An 18,493-nucleotide genomic window follows, 5' to 3' on the forward strand; every position below is an offset into this window, starting at 1 on the left:
AAGGCACACTTAACCAGCATGGCTACCACAGCATTCTGCAGCGATACTCCATCCCATCCCATCTGGTCTGCGCTTAGTGGGGCTATCATTTGTTTTTCAACAGGACAATGACCCAAAACACATCTGCAGGCTGTGTAAGGGCTAAGAAGGAGAGCGATGGAGTGCTGCAGCAGATGACCTGATCTCGAAATTACTGACCTCAAACCAATTGAGATGGTTTGGGATGAGTTGGACCGCAGAGTGAAGGAAAAGCAGCCAACAAGTGCTCAGCGTATGTGGGAACTCCTTTAAGACTGTTGGATTAGCATTCCTCATGAAGCTGGTTGAGAGAATGCCAAGAGTGTGCGAAGATGTCATCAAGGCAAAGGGTGCCTACTTTGAAGAATCTAAAATCTAAAATATGATTTGATTTGTTTAATACTTTTTTGGTTACTACATGATTCCATATGTGTTATTTCATAGTTTTTGATGTCTTCACTACTATGTAGAAAATAGTACACCATCAAGAGAAACCCTTGAATGAGTAGGTGTGTCCAAACTTTTGACTGGTACTGTATGTACTGTCGATCCCCTACAGTAAGAATCCACAATCTAGATTTAACAATTTTATTGAAACAGTATACACACACACTGTAGGTACAAAGGTCTTCCAAGATCCCCTCTATAAAAACATGCAGGATGTTTGTACAATAAAATGCAAAGCAATATAATGTATCGACAATTAATGTTGATACCTCGAGGATAAAACAGTGCAATCAAGGCCCCTTAATGAATACAAGTCAGACATGCTTAGTCACTGGCTGATCAGTTCTCACAAAGCCCTTTGGTATTTCAATATAATCACATTCTTCATTTCAAATGTAACCTCACAACTCGCGGTGAGGCTCCGAACGAACAATGATAGATCAATCCTGCTGACGTCATTGTTTCATAACTGCATATGGAGAGGATAGTCTTTTGGAGTGTGTATTTGGGTACTGGCTCAAACAACTTAATTAATCAAAAAATAGGACAACTTTCAATTACATTTACATCATATAGTAGACGTTCTTATGCAGCGCTACTAACATGAGCAATTGTGGTTAAGTGCCTTGCTCAAGGGCACATCAACAGATTTTTCACCTAGTCGGCTTGGGGATTCAAACCAGCGACCTTTTGGTAACTGGCCAAATGGTCTTAACCGCTAGGCTACCTGCTGTCCAAGTGAATTACAAATGAATTTGGGGCCGTTTGGTTATCGTTCGGCAAGCATCAGGTTGGGCATCATTCATTCGAATGGCATCAGGCGAAGCAACTCTGGAGGAAGTGACTCATGTGGGTATAGACATGCTGATTGGCTGAACCATCAAGACCATGGTCCTTGTCCGTGTACCACTGTAGTAAAGTGATAGAAAGAAGGAATAAGCACCGATCATTTGTTTCCGATCATTTATTTATTGTTAAGTGTTTTCATGGAGCAGGTTCATTGAGGTATAAAGCGCTACAATCACTGATTGTGTAGATAACTCATCTATCTAAATATAAATATTTACCATGGCCTCAAAGTCCACTTGTTCCTCAACCAGAGCAGCAGAGATCTGAGCAGCTTGCTGAAAATGGACGTTGTCTGAAACAAATAGAGAGATTTAAATAACAATGTAACAGTATCCGATGTGCAGTGTTTTCCTATTCTCATATGATTTGGTGAAGCCTCAGGAAAAGTATGCACACTGCTTAGTTAACACGTTTAGCTTAATCAACTAATGGGTTTACAGAGTCAAATGAATAGTCTAGACCCTAAACATTGTACGGTTGTTAATGGCACAGGTGGTGTGTTTTTACAGAACATTCCAGAAATACTAGAGGAGGCTTCACCATCTGCTGTCCCATGGACCAGAAGGTATTGCACTGATTTGAAGTTCTTAGCTCTGGCTGTCACTGTGGAGTTCTGTAAAACACAATGTACATGGTGTTGTTTCCGTGGAGAGTACTACCAGTTTGGATAACACAGGCCATAGTATAAAATCGTATGTATAAATGGCCATTTAAAACATTTGGAGTTGGGTCAACTTACGTTGTAGAAGTCAAGATTTTCTGAAGGTTGATTCATGTAACGTTCTGTGTAGATTGAATCTGAAATATTGAAAGTAGGGAAAATGTACGGATCATTTCCAATGATTTACACTTATATAAATGTAAATATATGAATAACATATCAATAACAGAATGGCATACCATAATACTCCCACTTGGAAACTGGGGCAACTGCCATTCCACATTTGAAAACTCCACTCCCAGCTCCCAGAACCATTGACGTGACATAACCTCCATAGGACTATAAAACACAATGACAGCTGATCACGTTGGCCTTGAATTCAGATAATATTACATTACTCAAGGCACAAAGACAAGGTGATTGTACACATGCTGCATTTCATTACGCTGCACTTGATGGTTCCAACGTATCATATTTCCAAACCCTATGCTTTAACTTACCCAACCCCAAATTGCTATTCTGCCTTTGTCGACAAAGCCCATATTGGTGAATTCCCTGAAAGAGAAAAGTGACTTGCTGTGATTGGGAACCACCAATACAAACACAAATTCATTTAAACGTCAGGGTCGGTTAAAAGGGGTTCTAATGGACCGTTCCCACTGATGGTCCGTGGTCTAACTCTAATCTCTACTGTCCTCAGTCTCTCTGACGTGAAATAAGGGAGAGGTAAGTCATGTTGCATTCCAGCTGACCCCATGTGACCTCTGATCGGTCATCTACATTTTTACATTTACATTTAAGTCATTTAGCAGACGCTCTTATCCAGAGCGACTTACAAATTGGTGCGTTCACCTTAAGACATCCAGTGGAACAGCCACTTTACAATAGTGCATCTAAATCTTTTAAGGGGGGTGAGAAGGATTACTTTATCCTATCCTAGGTATTCCTGAAAGAGGTGGGGTTTCAGGTGTCTCCGGAAGGTGGTGATTGACTCCGCTGTCCTGGCGTCGTGAGGGAGTTTGTTCCACCATTGGGGGGCCAGAGCAGCGAACAGTTTTGACTGGGCTGCGCGGGAACTGTACTTCCTCAGTGGTAGGGAGGCGAGCAGGCCAGAGGTGGATGAACGCAGTGCCCTTGTTTGGGTGTAGGGCCTGATCAGAGCCTGGAGGTACTGAGGTGCCGTTCCCCTCACAGCTCCGTAGGCAAGCACCATGGTCTTGTAGCGGATGCGAGCTTCAACTGGAAGCCAGTGGAGAGAGCGGAGGAGCGGGGTGACGTGAGAGAACTTGGGAAGGTTGAACACCAGACGGGCTGCGGCGTTCTGGATGAGTTGTAGGGGTTTAATGGCACAGGCAGGGAGCCCAGCCAACAGCGAGTTGCAGTAATCCAGACGGGAGATGACAAGTGCCTGGATTAGGACCTGCGCTGCTTCCTGTGTGAGGCAGGGTCGTACTCTGCGGATGTTGTAGAGCATGAACCTACAAGAACGGGCCACCGCCTTGATGTTAGTTGAGAACGACAGGGTGTTGTCCAGGATCACGCCAAGGTTCTTAGCGCTCTGGGAGGAGGACACAATGGAGTTGTCAACCGTGATGGCGAGATCATGGAATGGGCAGTCCTTCCCGGGAGGAAGAGCAGCTCCGTCTTGCCGAGGTTCAGCTTGAGGTGGTGATCCGTCATCCACACTGATATGTCTGCCAGACATGCAGAGATGCGATTCGCCACCTGGTCATCAGAAGGGGAAAGGAGAAGATTAATTGTGTGTCGTCTGCATAGCAATGATAGGAGAGACCATGTGAGGTTATGACAGAGCCAAGTGACTTGGTGTATAGCGAGAATAGGAGAGGGCCTAGAACAGAGCCCTGGGGGACGCCAGTGTTGAGAGCGCGCGGTGAGGAGACAGATTCTCGCCACGCCACCTGGTAGGAGCGACCTGTCAGGTAGGACGCAATCCAAGCGTGGGCCGCGCCGGAGATGCCCAACTCGGAGAGGGTGGAGAGGAGGATCTGATGGTTCACAGTATCGAAGGCAGCCGATAGGTCTAGAAGGATGAGAGCAGAGGAGAGAGAGTTAGCTTTAGCAGTGCGGAGGGCCTCCGTGATACAGAGAAGAGCAGTCTCAGTTGAATGACTAGTCTTGAAACCTGACTGATTTGGATCAAGAAGGTCATTCTGAGAGAGATAGCGGGAGAGCTGGCCAAGGACGGCACGTTCAAGAGTTTTGGAGAGAAAAGAAAGAAGGGATACTGGTCTGTAGTTGTTGACATCGGAGGACATCTGATCATTAGCCTGGTGGTCAGATCTGTAGGTACTTTAGCCAACACCTCTGTCACGTCCTTTGTCCTACCAGACAGGATATATTTAGCATGAAAGTGGAGATGAATAGGAGTTGGATAAAGATCTGTCAACCAGGCTATTGCATCATAATGATCAAACCAAAAAAGGCTTGGAATCTCTAAATATCCATGTAGAAATATATTGTGTTATATAATGTTTATTTATTATTTTATTATTTTTACCACATTTTCTCCCCAATTTTGTCTTGTCTCCACTGTAACTCCCGTCCAAAACACAACCCGACTAAGCCGCACTGCTTCTTGACACAATTGGCCCAGCCGCACAAATGTGTCGGAGGAAACACTGTACACCTGGTGACCGTGTCAGCGTGCACTATGCCCGGCCCGCCACAGGAGTCGCTAGTGCGCGATGGGACAAGGACATCCCTGCCGGCCAAACCCTCCCCTAACCTGAACGACGCTGGGCCAATTGTGCACCGTCCCATGGGTTTCCCGGTCGCGGCCGGCTGCAACAGAGCCTGGATTCGAACCCAGAATCTTTATATATCATGTTATCTTAATGTCACTTTTGCAGTGTGACACAGCATAATACAAAGCAACCTGTTTGAGTCAGTTGGGCATAGCTATCGACTTGGCTACTGTTCAACCACAGTTCAACCTTACTTTGCGGCCATTATCTGATCTTCCACCTCATAGGTTCCCAGACGTCGGTAGATGGAGTGCATTAGCTTGTCGCCTTGGTAACCACTTCCCCTACCATCGAAGCTGGCAACGATGACCTTCTCCGTGCTCGCCAGGTATGCGGCCCAGCCTAACCTATAGCGGAAGTCTGCTGTCTGACTGCAAGGCCCTGCATACCTGGAACACAAAAGAGAAAGAGAAACATTATTGATGGTTCCCAGAGTTTTCCCTGACCACTTGAGTTTACCAGAAAACCCTGCAGACTTCTGAATTTAACTAGGGCCCAGAGTTTTCGCTGACCACTTGAGCTCACCAGAAAACACTGCAGACTTCTGAATTTAACTAGGGCCAAGACTATTTCCTGCTTTAGTCATGTGGTCAGGATTAACTCCAGGCCCTCCATATTGGTACAACAATTCATCATAAGACAAAGCAGATCATGTATTCACAGAGGTTCATTAATTCGTACACATCAATAAGTAAGGGGTATTTCTTGGATTTGTCAAATCCAGGAGGCAAGGTCATCTGGTACCAAAGATCTGTCGGGAAAAACAGAAGCATGCATCAATGGATATCAAGTTAGAGATGTCCCATGGTTTTAATATCAGATGAAAGATTCAATTAAAGTCTTTAATCGTTGAAAGCCTTACTAAATTCCCCTTGCTTGATAAAGTCGCGTCGCATGGTGGGCATGTGGATCTCAGACAGAAGGCCTTCCAAAGCCGTGTTGTCCTCAAGAACCCGGATCTCTAAACGACGAGAACATGCACTGTGACTTTGCTTGGCTTATATCATTTATTTCCATCACACACTAGTAAATGTAACTGGCCTACCTGAACCAGCATCCCTGTTGTCCCTAAGAGTATACAGAGGTAGTCCAGGACCTGTGGAGACAAACACATATTTAATATAGTGTGTGTGTGTGTCCTCCCAAATGATCTAGAAGCACTACTACTACAGAAACTATTATTTCAAAGTGAATATACCGGCTGGGATATTGTTTAGGGATGTCACAGCTACAGTATTGTGATGACTTGACTGCACAAACACTGTTGGAGTAGTGGGTTGTGTAGTGTAGTGTGTGTGTGTGTGTGTGTGTGTGTGTGTGTGTGTGTGTGTGTGTGCGTGCGTGCGTGCGTGCGTGCGTGCGTGCGTGCGTGCGTGCGTGCGTGCGTGCGTGCTGTGTGGCTGACGGACCTGAGCAGTCCATGCGGAAGAAAGAGGCATCATGGCTGAAGTAAGCTGAGTTGTATTGACACCTGTCCTCATTCAGGGTACAGGTCAGGCACTGGGTGGTGGGGGGGGTGGCTCCGAGAGTGATCCTGACACACACACACACACAAACAACTGACATGACTCTATTGGCTACAACTATAGAGTTGTAAGTCATAGTGTATGCATGTTAGAAATGAGTACTGCGTGAGCATGACAGAACGACGGCATGAAAATGAAAGAGTGGTATTCTTACTTGTAAATGTTTCTCCCTCCTGGCTTGTGATCGTATTGGTTGCTTGAATAGTACATGGCGTTATTAGTCACTTTTAAAATGTCAACGACCTCCCAAGTCCCCGAGGTGACAGCTGTTGCTGTGCCCTGCAAGGACCCCATACAAATATTACAAATCAAGTGTGTATCATAACCATGTCTGGTTTACTGAGAAGGTGCATGAAGAGAAATGTACTACTTAGTACTTACACCTGTTACGTGATGGATATGTTTATAGCCGTTATTGTCACTCATCACAATGTAAAAACTTTCTTTGTCCGCCGATAAAGTAGGATTAGAAGGTGAAAACTAGAAGAAACAAAGATAATGTATTTATTTACAGGAATAATCCATGCTTGTTACTTGGTAAAATATGTTTTTATGGCCCAGGGATAATGTAAACATGTTCATATTGTTGTGTTTGTATAAAGTACACACCCGTCCAATCCAACCTGTCTCGCTTGTAACGTCAAGTTTCTGAAAACACAACAAAAAAGTATAGAATTTGATAGTTTATTGTGACATACAGTTGAAGTCGGAAGTTTACATACACGTAGGTTGGAATCATTAAAACTCATTTTTCAACCACTCCACACATTTCTTGTTAACAAACTATAGTTTTGGCAAGTCGGTTAGGACATCTACTTTGTGCATGACACAAGTCATTTTTCCAACAGTTGTTTACAGACAGATTATTTAACTAATAATTCACTCAACACAATTCCAGTGGGTCAGAAGTTTACATACACTAAGTTGACTCTGCCTTTAAACAGCTTGGAAAATTCCAGAAAATGATGTCATGGCTTTAGAACCTTCTGATAGGGTAATTGACATAATTTGAGTCATTTGGAGGTGTACCTGTGGATGTATTTCAAGGCCTACCTTCAAACTCAGCGCCTCTTTGCTTGAAATCATGGGAAAATCACAAGACCTCAGAAAAAAAATTGTAGACCTTCACAAGTCTGGTTCATCCTTGGGAGCAATTTCCAAATGCCTGAAGGTACCACGTTCATCTGTACAAACAATATTACGCAAGAATAAACACCATGGGACCACGCAGCCGTCATACCGCTCAGGAAGGAGACACGTTCTGTCTCCTAGACATGAGCGTACTTTGGTGCAAAAAGTGCAAATCAATCCCAGAACAACCTCAAAGGACCTTGTGAAGATGCTGGAAGAAACAGGTACAGAAGTATCTATATCCACAGTAAAACGAGTCCTATATCGACGTAACCTGAAAGGCCGCTCAGCAAGAAAGAAGCCACTGCTCCAAAACCGCCATAAAAAAAGCCAGACTACGGTTTGCAACTGCACATGGAGACAAAGATCGTACTTTTTGGTGAAATGTCTTCTTGTCTGATGAAACAAAAATAGAACTGTTTGGCCATAATGACCATCGTTATATGTTTGGAGGAAAAATGGGAGGCTTGTGTCATGACATTGCCCTCTTTGGGTACAGCGAGCACCATCCCCCGCTCTCTGCTTCTACAACCAGACTGCTGTGGTCAGAGTGAGGTTGTTAATTCCTAGGGAAGACCCTGCCTCATGGCCACACAGTATAGAGAGAGAGTGAAGTTTCATAGAGAACAAAGGAATTTCTTCCACCTCACAGAACTTGAGGTCCGAACAACGTTTACGTTCGGAGAAGGTATAAAAGATCGGTGAAGAATCCAGCTACGAACTGGTCCGTTTGTTACAACTTGGGGAAGCTCATGGGAGATGGTGCGGCCACATTACCATAACGCTGTTTTCATAATAGCCTCAAATATGAGGTTTACATCTAATTGTTGTATAAGATGAATGAGTGAGGATGATACTGTTTGTAAAATTGTGTAATGTGTTTTTGGACTGTTTAATGAAGGAAACTCCAATTCCCTTTTGAGTTGAACTAAATCAGGGGACCGCCCATGAGCCCAGTTAGGGTCAGGCATCCTGGGACAGCCCCTTTTCTGCAATTCCGAATAAAACCACCACAACATGAATGAATGTCACTCTGAACTATCCACTATAACCACGACAGAGAGAGAGAGAGATGGACAATTCTACAAAAGAAACAAACTTTCAACAGCGATCAAGACGACACACTGAGCGTAAATATATATATTGTTTGCAATTGTTCCCGAATGAGTTAACTCTGTAGTGACTTCTTAGTCGACCCCCATTTCCCTTTTGTCTAACAAGCCATCATGCCGGTTTAGCCCACTAGGGCACATTTCCCTATCATTTCTTATAACCATATTTACTTTGTTTGTTTGTGTGTGCACTTCTGTGATTGTTTAGTTAGTTAATAAATAAATGATTTAAGACAATTGATGTATGGATGACTCATAGTGAAGACTGGGTTCGTGCAGATAACCAACAATTTACGACGTTCGGAATGAGACTAACGTGAGGTAAAGTAAACAATTAATTAATTTGAGGACTAATTGATCAGATGTAAAATATCTGAAAGTTTATATTGGGAAATTATAACTTTGTAATCTGAATATTATCCTTGGTGCCCCGACTTCCTAGTTAATTACAGTTACATGATAAACCAGTTTGATCACGTAATAGTAATTACAGAGAATCTTTGATAAAAACTAAGTCTTCAATTTAATGATAGTAAAGACATGACACTTGCAAGCCAAAGAACACCTTCCCAACAGTGAAGCACAGGGATGGCAGCATCATGTTGTGGGGGTGCTTTGCTGCAGGAGGGACTGGTGCACTTCAAAAAATAAATGGCATCATGAGGCAGGAAAATTCTGTGACTATATTGAAGCAACAGCTCAAAATCTCATCTCAGTCAGGAAGTTAAAGCTTGGTCGTATATGAGTCTTCCAAATGGACAATGACCCCAAGCATACTTCCAAAGTTGTGGTAAAATGGCTTAAGGACGACAAAGTTAAGGTATTGGAGTGGCCATCACAAAGCCCTGAGCTCAATCCTATAGAACATTTGTGGGCAGAACTGAAAAAGTGTGTGAGAGAGGAGGCCTACAAACCTGACTCAGTTACACCAGCTCTGTCAGAAGGAATGGGCCAAAATTCACCCAACTTATTGTGTGAAGCTTGTGGAATGTGATGAAAGAAATAAAAGCTGAAATAAATCATTCTCTCTACTATTTTTCTGACAGTTCACATTCTTAAAATAAAGTGGTGATCTTAACTGACCTAAGACATAGAACTTTTACTGGGATTAAATGTCAAGAATTGTGAAAAACGGAGTTTAAATGTATTTGGCTAACTAAGGTGTATGTAAACTTCTGATTGTATTAGGACTCCAACAAGTTATCTGAAGCGAGGAGAGGATAGGAGAGGAGAGGATAGGATAGGATAGGATAGGATAGGAGAGGAGAGGAGAGGAGAGGAGAGGAGGAGGAGGGGAGGGGGGTGAGGAGGGGAGTGGTGTAGAGGGGAGAGGAGAGTGAGGGCGGCGGGAAAGCATGTGTGTGTGTGTGTGTGGGGGGGGGGGCGTACCTCTAACGCATTCTCGATCCAGGTGTTTCCGACTGTGTTGAAGTCGTAGATCTGAAAGCGGAGCTCATTCTGTTTCCTCTTCTGCCACTGGACAGCGATGCGTTCATCCGTTACCCAGGTGACTGTGGCCAAATAGTGATCACTGTAAAAAAAACACGGAAACAACCCCACTTGTCTCACAGCTTGCACCTAAAATTGATTTTAAAATTCCAATGCAATGCGTTTCTCTCCTACTGAATACATTGTATAATGTATTGTGTACTACAGAGTTTCATTACCCTGCACCAACTGATGCGTTTCTCTCCTACTGAATACATTGTTTAATGTATTGTGTACTACAGAGTTTCATTACCCTGCACCAACAGAAGCTGGCACAACGACTTCTGTGATGTTTGATATGTTCGTAGTATCATACACAAACAGCTTCACCACTGGATTGGGAGTACCAGGCTAGAAGATGGAGAGAAAAAAAGCATTTATGCGAAACAATTACGATGAAATAAAAACAAACTTTGGGTCTTATAGGTTTCTTTCTTACAAGCAACCACATCTTTAAAATGTATTTTGTTAACGTATTGTTTTAGAATGACTATACACACAGTATCAATGCTTTAATATGTGACAATACAGAGTGTACGACTGTATTCAAATACACAGTCGTCAAGAGAGGTTTCGCACGTAGCATGTAGCATTTAGCATGTAGCATGAAGCATCTAGCATTTAGCATGTAGCATTTAGCATGTAGCATTTAGCATTTAGCTGACCAATATAATTTTATTGGGACAGCTTAGACCTGAATGTACCCTGAGTTGTGATAAAACAACAGCACGCTTTTAACCCAGAGGCCTTATGGTCCAGAGTCCAGTTCCCTTATCAACTGCCTCAGAACCTCATGCCAATAATGACCTACTCCAGCACACTTTTACATACACATCAAACATACATTAAGTGTTATCTTACCTTAGGATAGGGGAAAATGACAGTGTCGGGATACTGCTCCTTCCCATACCAGGAATACTCTATGTTTTGGACCAGAGTGTCGTTAAACTCAGCATAGGCCAGATACCTCCCTCCAGGTGACCACCACATTGCCTCGTAAGAAGAGAACATTTCCTCTAACAAAACAATCAAAAAACACCGTTAGGCCTACATCAGGATGGCACATCGATTTTGTGTGTTGTGGCTTAAGCTGTTCACAGACTTCTGTGTTGTCAAAAGAGAAACTTGTTCATGTATAATTACATTTGACACAATTCACATCACAGTGCTGACTAATATGTACTAGTTATAGTAAGAGGTATGTAAGATTCACAGCTGCCTTCTTGTATGTAATGCTTACCCTCATACACCCAATCTGGGATGCCATTTAAGATTTGGTTGTGTTTTCCATTGAAGGTCACCTGCATGACCTTAGCAGTAGGGCTGGTCTTCACATAGACATCATTTCCCCACACAAAGGCCTGTATGTGAGAGGAACAGAGATATTGAGATTAGTCTTAATGACTCGAGTTCCTCTTTAAACATGGTATAGCACTGCAATATGCACAATAGTGTGCAATGTCTTTTGGTAATCCTAGTAACCTGAAATATTATGTTTAGAGTAACAGTAATCTATTATTACATGTTGTGAATAAGTTATTTATTTGGCGCGCGTTGAAAATGTGATCTTTGAGCATTCCAGCTTTGAACTGAAGACAAACAAAAGTGCATGTTGTGCTGTTGGGTGAGTCCTATTGATGATGAGTGTTTGGAGTACGTGTAATGGGTCAGACACCAGAAACAAATCCAAGTGTCCTTTTAACCTACCATTTTGTTCCCTGTTGGCGCCCATGCAAACAAATGGACTTGATGAGGAATGTCTGGTGTACTGAGAAATGTCCTAAAATGAGAATAAATTAAAACGGAACAGTATTAATGTCTTTGAGTTTGACAAAACACCATATACAGTTCATTCGGGAAAGTATTCAGACCCCTTGAATTTTTCCACAATTTGTTATGTTACAGCCAATTTTCTTAAAATGTGTTAAATAGTTTGCACCTGAGCTCAATTTCGAGTCTCAGCAAAGGCCCTGAATACTTATGTAAATAAGGTATTTCTGTTTTTTATTTGTAATAAATTTGCAAAGATTTCTAAGCCGGTTTTCATTTTGTCATTATGGGGTATTGGGTTTAGTTTGATGAGGAAATGTGTTTATTTAATCCCTTTTGGAATAAGGCTGTATTGTAACAGAATGTGGAAAAAGGGAAGGGGTCTGAATACTTTCCGAATGCTCTGTAAATGCCTCCCTATAAATCGTTTGCAGTAAACATTACAGTGTGTGGCCCTCTTCAGTTTCTCTATCTGTTGAGTATTGTTGACCATTTCCTGCACTAGTCCATTGAATAAAATAAAATGTTCTACTGCATATGTATAGTGTATAGTACACATTTGCGGACAAGAACAGTTGAACGAGACTTACGAGCCTGCCAAATCATAGAGAGAATATGAAGCTGTGAAGGAGTGTCTCCATATCTGTTGAAACATATTAAGCAAATTACAATTAGGAATTTGATTAGTAGCACAGATCATTTACTTATATTAATGAATTAATGAGTACATTCATTCAATTAAATGTATTCATTTTTTAAACTTTATTTATCCCTGCAGGGCAATTACTTTGGGCACATATGTCTGATTCTGCAACAACAACAACAACAACAACCACCACATCACAATGACATACCACACATAGCTACTTCACAGCAGGATAATACAACAACAACCACCACATCACAATGACATACCACACATAGCTACTACACAGCAGGATAATACAACAACAACCACCACATCACAATGACATACCACACATAGCTACTTCACAGCAGGATAATACAACAACAACCACCACATCACAATGACATACCACACATAGCTACTACACAGCAGGATAATACAACAACAACCACCACATCACAATGACATACCACACATAGCTACTTCACAGCAGGATAATACAACAACAACCACCACATCACAATGACATACCACACATAGCTACTTCACAGCAGGATAATACAACAACAACAAATCATTAAATATCTCAAGACATTACCTTGGTCCAATTGCTCTTGAAAGCAACATATTTTTGATCAGCAGACACTACGTAGTCGTAGGCAGCCACTTGATCCTGGTTTTCAACAAAAAAAGGAGCTGTGTTATACATGACACAAACACTCTTTCCTTCACCATACTTGCTTCCAAATATGCGCAGACAGACAGACAGACAGACAGACAGACAGACAGACAGACAGACAGGCAGGCAGGCAGGCAGGCAGGCAGGCAGGCAGGCAGGCAGGCAGGCAGGCAGACAGACAGACAGACAGACAGACAGACAGACAGACAGACAGACAGACAGACAGACAGACAGGCAGGCAGGCAGGCAGGCAGGCAGGCAGGCAGACAGACAGACAGACAGACAGACAGGCAGGCAGGCAGGCAGACCCATGAGGGGTATCTTACAAATGTGATGCTGCTCAGGAATTCTGAGTTGTTTCCTGTAATCAGGTTGTGAAGGAAGATGGAGCCGTCTTTTTCATGCAGATACTCATGGTCTGTCAGGGAGCGGAAAGAAGAGAGGAGTTTAATAATAACATAATGACGTTTAAGTTGAAATATCAGCACTGTTGCTAGTCAGGTCTCTGCCTGGCACTGATGATTTAACAAAAAGCCAAAGTGTGCCATTTAAATAGGGACAGTATATAGGCCTACAATCGTTTAAAAAAAAAAAATGGTTTCTTAACATTTTGTAAAGGGAACATTGTGTTGTTGGCTTACATCTAAACGTGCATCCTTCCAGGGTTAGAGTGTTGTGTCATACATTCCAGGCACATAATTACTGACTGGATTGAACATAACAGCCATCCACTCATTTACATACAGTTGATTGATTAGGCTTCTAGGGTGTTTTACCTGAGATCCAGCGCATGTTGTAGGATCTGGCCCTGATGGAGCTATTGAAGACATCACTGAGAGTGAACGTCCTCTGAGCCGTCACTTTTTCCTCTGAAACGTGGGGCTCAAAGTTAGCGTTCACTGATTTCTTGTACTGTCTATACTAGGAGGAATGTACCAGTGGACGTCGACAACAAGTCATCGGCTACTATAATGGCTGGTAAGACTACAATGCATTTACACATGATTAAACAGGTCATGATAAAAAAAATTGATAAGGATCACGGGAGGACTATAAGATTGTAACAGATAACAATGTAAGATCAATAAACATTTGACTGGGTTTGTAGAGCTGCTATAACTGAGGTAAATGTGCTAGTAGGCTACACAAATGTGGTACCTGCATAGAAGATGTGATATTGCAACACGGTGCTGCATTTCTAAAACATTAAAGCACTAGGTCTACATGTTTGTATGTCACCTGGTTTATGTAAAAGTGTTTATTTTATGCAGTGTTCTTTTACAATAATACAATATTATTATCCAGTGCATGCAGTGTTCTATTGTAGTAATAAAATACTTATTCTGAACAGAGTTTTTTTTTTTTTTTTTACGGTTATGGTAGGCTACAATTTAATGGGTCATTGAAAGCAACTGAAAGTGGTACCACTCACCGTTCAGATATATTGCCGTGGGCACTACTGTCAAGATGATGACGACAGCAAGCCCCAAAAGTCCCAACACCACCTTACCTATGGTATTCTGTCAAAGGGGAATAGAATGATGGGAAAAATGTTATGAAATAAATAGTCGTTTGAGGTATCTAGATTTGCGACACTTATTCACCAAAGAAATGCTATGTTGTATTATAAACAAATTTTTATCGTTGAGTTTTGAAGTTTACCATCCTGCTGACTTGAAGGTGGTGAATCCGTTTATATACAAAATCACATTGAGCGTAAATACGTTACCCACTAAACGGTTGAAGAGTAAATGGTGCAAAATAAAGTTCTGCGCAAGATCATTTCCGTTAATTATTAGATCAACGTCGGGGCAATACAATTCCGAAGTCCAAAGCAAAGCTCGTAAAGTTTGAACGTGTCTTATTTTCCTCAGAGCCTGTTTTAGTGGATAAGTTTATGCTTACTCACAGTCTAATCTATTGACGGATTGCATCCATACACTATGAACCCATCCACTTTGTAGTTGAACAATTGTCCGAACAAGAATAGCCTTCACCACACAAATTCAATAGGCATCCAAATTTGTACTTGTAAATCCAGACACTGAATTTACAGTACTTAATTTATTTTATAATTCCATTCAATCTGAATTAGGCCTAAATGTTTTCTCTCCCTTTTTGACGGGAATTGTCTGGGCATTTTGTAAGGCATTGTCACAACTTCCACCGAAGTCGTTTCCTCTCCTTGTTCAGCGGTGTTCGGCGGTCGGCGTCTCCGCTCTTCTAGCCATCGTCGATCCACTTTTCGTTTTCCATTTGTTTTGTCTTGTTTTCCTACACACCTGCTTTCCATTTCACTCATTAAGTGTTGTGTATTTAACTCTCTGTTCCCCCCCCATGTCCTTGTGTGGAATTGTTTGTTTATAAGTGCTTGTGCACTATGTTACTGGTGAGCGTCGGGGTTTGTATCCATGTAGGTTATTTTTGTATTACCGTTGGTTTTGAAATGAAACTGCTCCGGCTATTACCTATTTCTGCTCTCCTGCGTCTGACTTCACTGCCACCAGTTCCGGCAACCCTTACAGGCATATGTCCTTGTGAGGGCAGGGTAGTCACATATGACTCTTGAGTGAATATCAACAATTAGCTGTTGTTTCATGTCTCACTGCTAATGGTATAAAAACAATGTAGCCTAATTCACAGCTGCATTGGATGACACTGACCTCACAGTTGGGCTCCATCTAATGCACCTATTTGCATACGTCATTAATGAACTTCCCACTTGGGTTTCAGGTCAGGTTCCTCTCTTTAAGCCGCGTGGGAACTCAACAGACGTGTGAAAAGAAATACCGGCCTATATTCAGATGCAGTATATGTGAGAACCATATGAGTGTACATATTAAGTGTAATGTAGTGACTTTTTTATTGCTTGCGTTCCTATTAGCATTTTTCTTGAAATGAAGTGAATTGTCACAGGTAAGCAGTAACTCAACCAAAGGTGGCGGAATGACTCTCAAAGCATAATTCCAATTTCTGTAGTGATGTAATGCCTTTACTTCAAGGTCAACATCAAAGCCCCCTCTATTTTATTCTCAAGGGCTTTATGACATTGTCATCACATCTGATTTTTTACGTGACTCACAGTTATCATCATGATGTCAGGGGCCCCCAGCTTGTGAACTTATGCTCCTGGTTAACGACGGATTCAACCAGTTTCTCTGCATAGGACTTACTCCATCTCATGGGCTTTGTATAAAAGGCTACAACAATAGATCTGGAATACATGAACTTTAACAAGATGTCAACAGACAAACAAGCAATTTGACAAGAAAAATAGAGCAAAAAAAGCTTTTGTTTTTCACACTGCAAAAGAGAGAGAGAGAGAGAGAGAGAGAGAGAGAGAGAGAGAGAGAGAGAGAGAGGCGTACTTATATAGCTGTCTTGATGAGTAAGGATACAGAAACATGGGCTGAAAAAGTTCCATAACTAGTGGAAGGGTCACTGATGAATCCATAAGTGATGCACATCGGAAGATAAAGACTAAAAGCCAGTTAAAAGCTTAACAAATATCAGTTTCTTTTTTTTTATTGACCTGAGCACTAGCAGCCTTTGCTGCTCTCGTTCTCTCAGACCGTGCTTCCTATGCAAACAAATAGATCACTCTCTTTTCGCCTGACGCAAGTATAGTTTGAGGAGCATTACACCGGGGGGGATCTTTCCGTTTATCTACTCTCAGATTCGTGGTTAAGGCTAATGAAATTGTTTCCAGGTGTCACTTTGAACACATTTGAGGTTTTATTGGCGTTCCTGGAATGAGAGAGGGGTAGGAGGGGTTATATAGTGGAGTACAGTGAGCACTATGGCGCAACATCATACCATAAAGCCATGGTTGATACTGGTGCTTTTTCCTCTCTCTGGCTGTTCTGTCCTTGGGTTTTACAACACATAGTCCCTGTTTCCTATGGCTTCCTATTGTCCCCTGAATAGAAGGAAATCTGTGGCATTTGAAGGTACACCTTGATCACAGGAGGTTGGTGGCACCTTAATAGGGGAGGACGGGCTCATGGTAATGGCTGGAGCAGGAATGGTATCAAATACATCAAACATATGGTTTCCATGTGTTTTATGCCATTCAATTTGTGCAGTTTCAGCCATTATTCTGTCTAATCAATGTCTGTCTAATCAATGTCTACTGTCTAATCAATGTCTACTGGTGGTGTCTACTGTCTAATCAATGTCTACTGTCTAATCCATGTCTACTGTCTAATCAATGTCTACTGGTGGTGTCTACTGTCTAATCAATGTCTACTGGTGGTGTCTACTGTCTAATCAATGTCTACTGTCTAATCAATGTCTACTGGTGGTGTTTAATGTCTAATCAATGTCTACCGGTGGTGTCTACTGTCTAATCAATGTCTACTGTCTAGCGCATTCGGAAAGTATTCAGACCCCTTGACGTTTTTCACATCTTGTTATGTTACAGGCTTATTTTAAAATGTATTATTAAATGTTTTTTTCCCCTCATCAATCTACACACAATCCCCTCAATGACGAAGCAAAAACTTTTTTTTAATCACATTTACATAAGTATTCAGACCCTTTACTCAGTACTTTGTTAAAACCCCTTTGGCAGCGATTACAGACTTGAGTTTTCTTGGGTATGACTTGGCACACCTGTATTTGAGGAGTTTCTCCCATTCTTCTCTGCAGATCCTCTCAAGTTCTGTCAGGTTGGATGGGGAGCGTCGCTGCACAGCTATTTTCAGGTCTCTCCAGAGATGTTAGATTAGGTTCTGGCTGGGCCACTTAAGGACATTCAGAAACGTGTCCCGAAGCCACTCCTCAAATCAAATTAAATCAAATCAAAGTTTATTTGTCACAGGCTCTAACCAATAGTGCATTTTTCTTTTGTATTAGGCGAACAATAGGTAAGTAAAGAAATTAAACAACAGTAAAAAAACAGTGGAAAATAACAGTAGCGAGGCTATATACAGTAGCGAGGCTATATACAGTAGCGAGGCTATATACAGTAGCGAGGCTATATACAGTAGCGAGGCTATATACAGTAGCGAGGCTATATACAGTAGCGAGGCTATATACAGTAGCGAGGCTATATACAGTAGCGAGGCTACATACAGTAGCGAGGCTATATACAGTAGCGAGGCTATATACAGTAGCGAGGCTATATACAGTAGCGAGGCTACATACAGACACCGGTTAGCCAGGCGGATTGAGGTAGTATGTACATGTAGATATGGTTAAAGTGACTATGCATATATGATAAACAGAGAGTAGCAGTAGCGTAAAAGAGGGGTTGGCGGGTGGTGGGTGGCGGGACACAATGCAGATAGCCCGGTTAACCAATGTGCGGGAGCACTGGTTGTTCGGCCCAATTGAGGTAGTATGTACATTAATATATAGTTAAAGTGACTATGCATATATGATAAACGGAGTAGCAGCAGTGTAAAAGAGGGGTTGG

At 42.1% G+C, this 18,493-nt stretch overlaps 1 protein-coding gene across 1 annotated transcript; it reads right to left on the reverse strand.

Moving 5' to 3' along the window:
• Window positions 1–592: 592 nt before the first annotated feature.
• Window positions 593–14,861, reverse strand: LOC115129754 (dipeptidyl peptidase 4-like). The gene is made up of 25 exons (XM_029660448.2): window positions 14,737–14,861; window positions 14,507–14,594; window positions 13,851–13,943; window positions 13,401–13,492; window positions 12,994–13,068; window positions 12,358–12,410; window positions 11,705–11,777; window positions 11,238–11,358; window positions 10,859–11,013; window positions 10,251–10,348; window positions 9,899–10,040; window positions 6,876–6,914; window positions 6,648–6,746; window positions 6,421–6,545; window positions 6,150–6,274; window positions 5,786–5,836; window positions 5,603–5,701; window positions 5,422–5,491; window positions 4,935–5,129; window positions 2,476–2,530; window positions 2,215–2,314; window positions 2,054–2,112; window positions 1,855–1,927; window positions 1,533–1,606; window positions 593–1,374 (listed from the first exon to the last, which is right to left on the reverse strand). Exons 1-25 carry the CDS (start codon window positions 14,737–14,739, stop codon window positions 1,282–1,284), a joined length of 2,250 nt encoding a protein of 749 aa, XP_029516308.1. The 5' UTR covers window positions 14,740–14,861; the 3' UTR covers window positions 593–1,281.
• Between the last annotated feature and the right edge of the window lie 3,632 nt (window positions 14,862–18,493).

This window comes from Oncorhynchus nerka, linkage group LG5, assembly GCF_034236695.1.
Source record: "Oncorhynchus nerka isolate Pitt River linkage group LG5, Oner_Uvic_2.0, whole genome shotgun sequence".
Classification (NCBI taxonomy): Eukaryota; Metazoa; Chordata; class Actinopteri; order Salmoniformes; family Salmonidae; genus Oncorhynchus; species Oncorhynchus nerka.

What these genes read in the sequence shown, in the direction of transcription:
- LOC115129754 (XM_029660448.2), bottom strand. An exon ending in CACGGCAATATATCTGAACG is followed by an intron (nt 13,944 to 14,506) that starts GTGAGTGGTACC and finishes CCCACGTTTCAG; the next exon opens with AGGAAAAAGTGACGGCTCAG. An exon ending in TACCCCTTACTTATTGATGT is followed by an intron (nt 5,130 to 5,421) that starts GTACGAATTAAT and finishes TTTGTGTTCCAG; the next exon opens with GTATGCAGGGCCTTGCAGTC.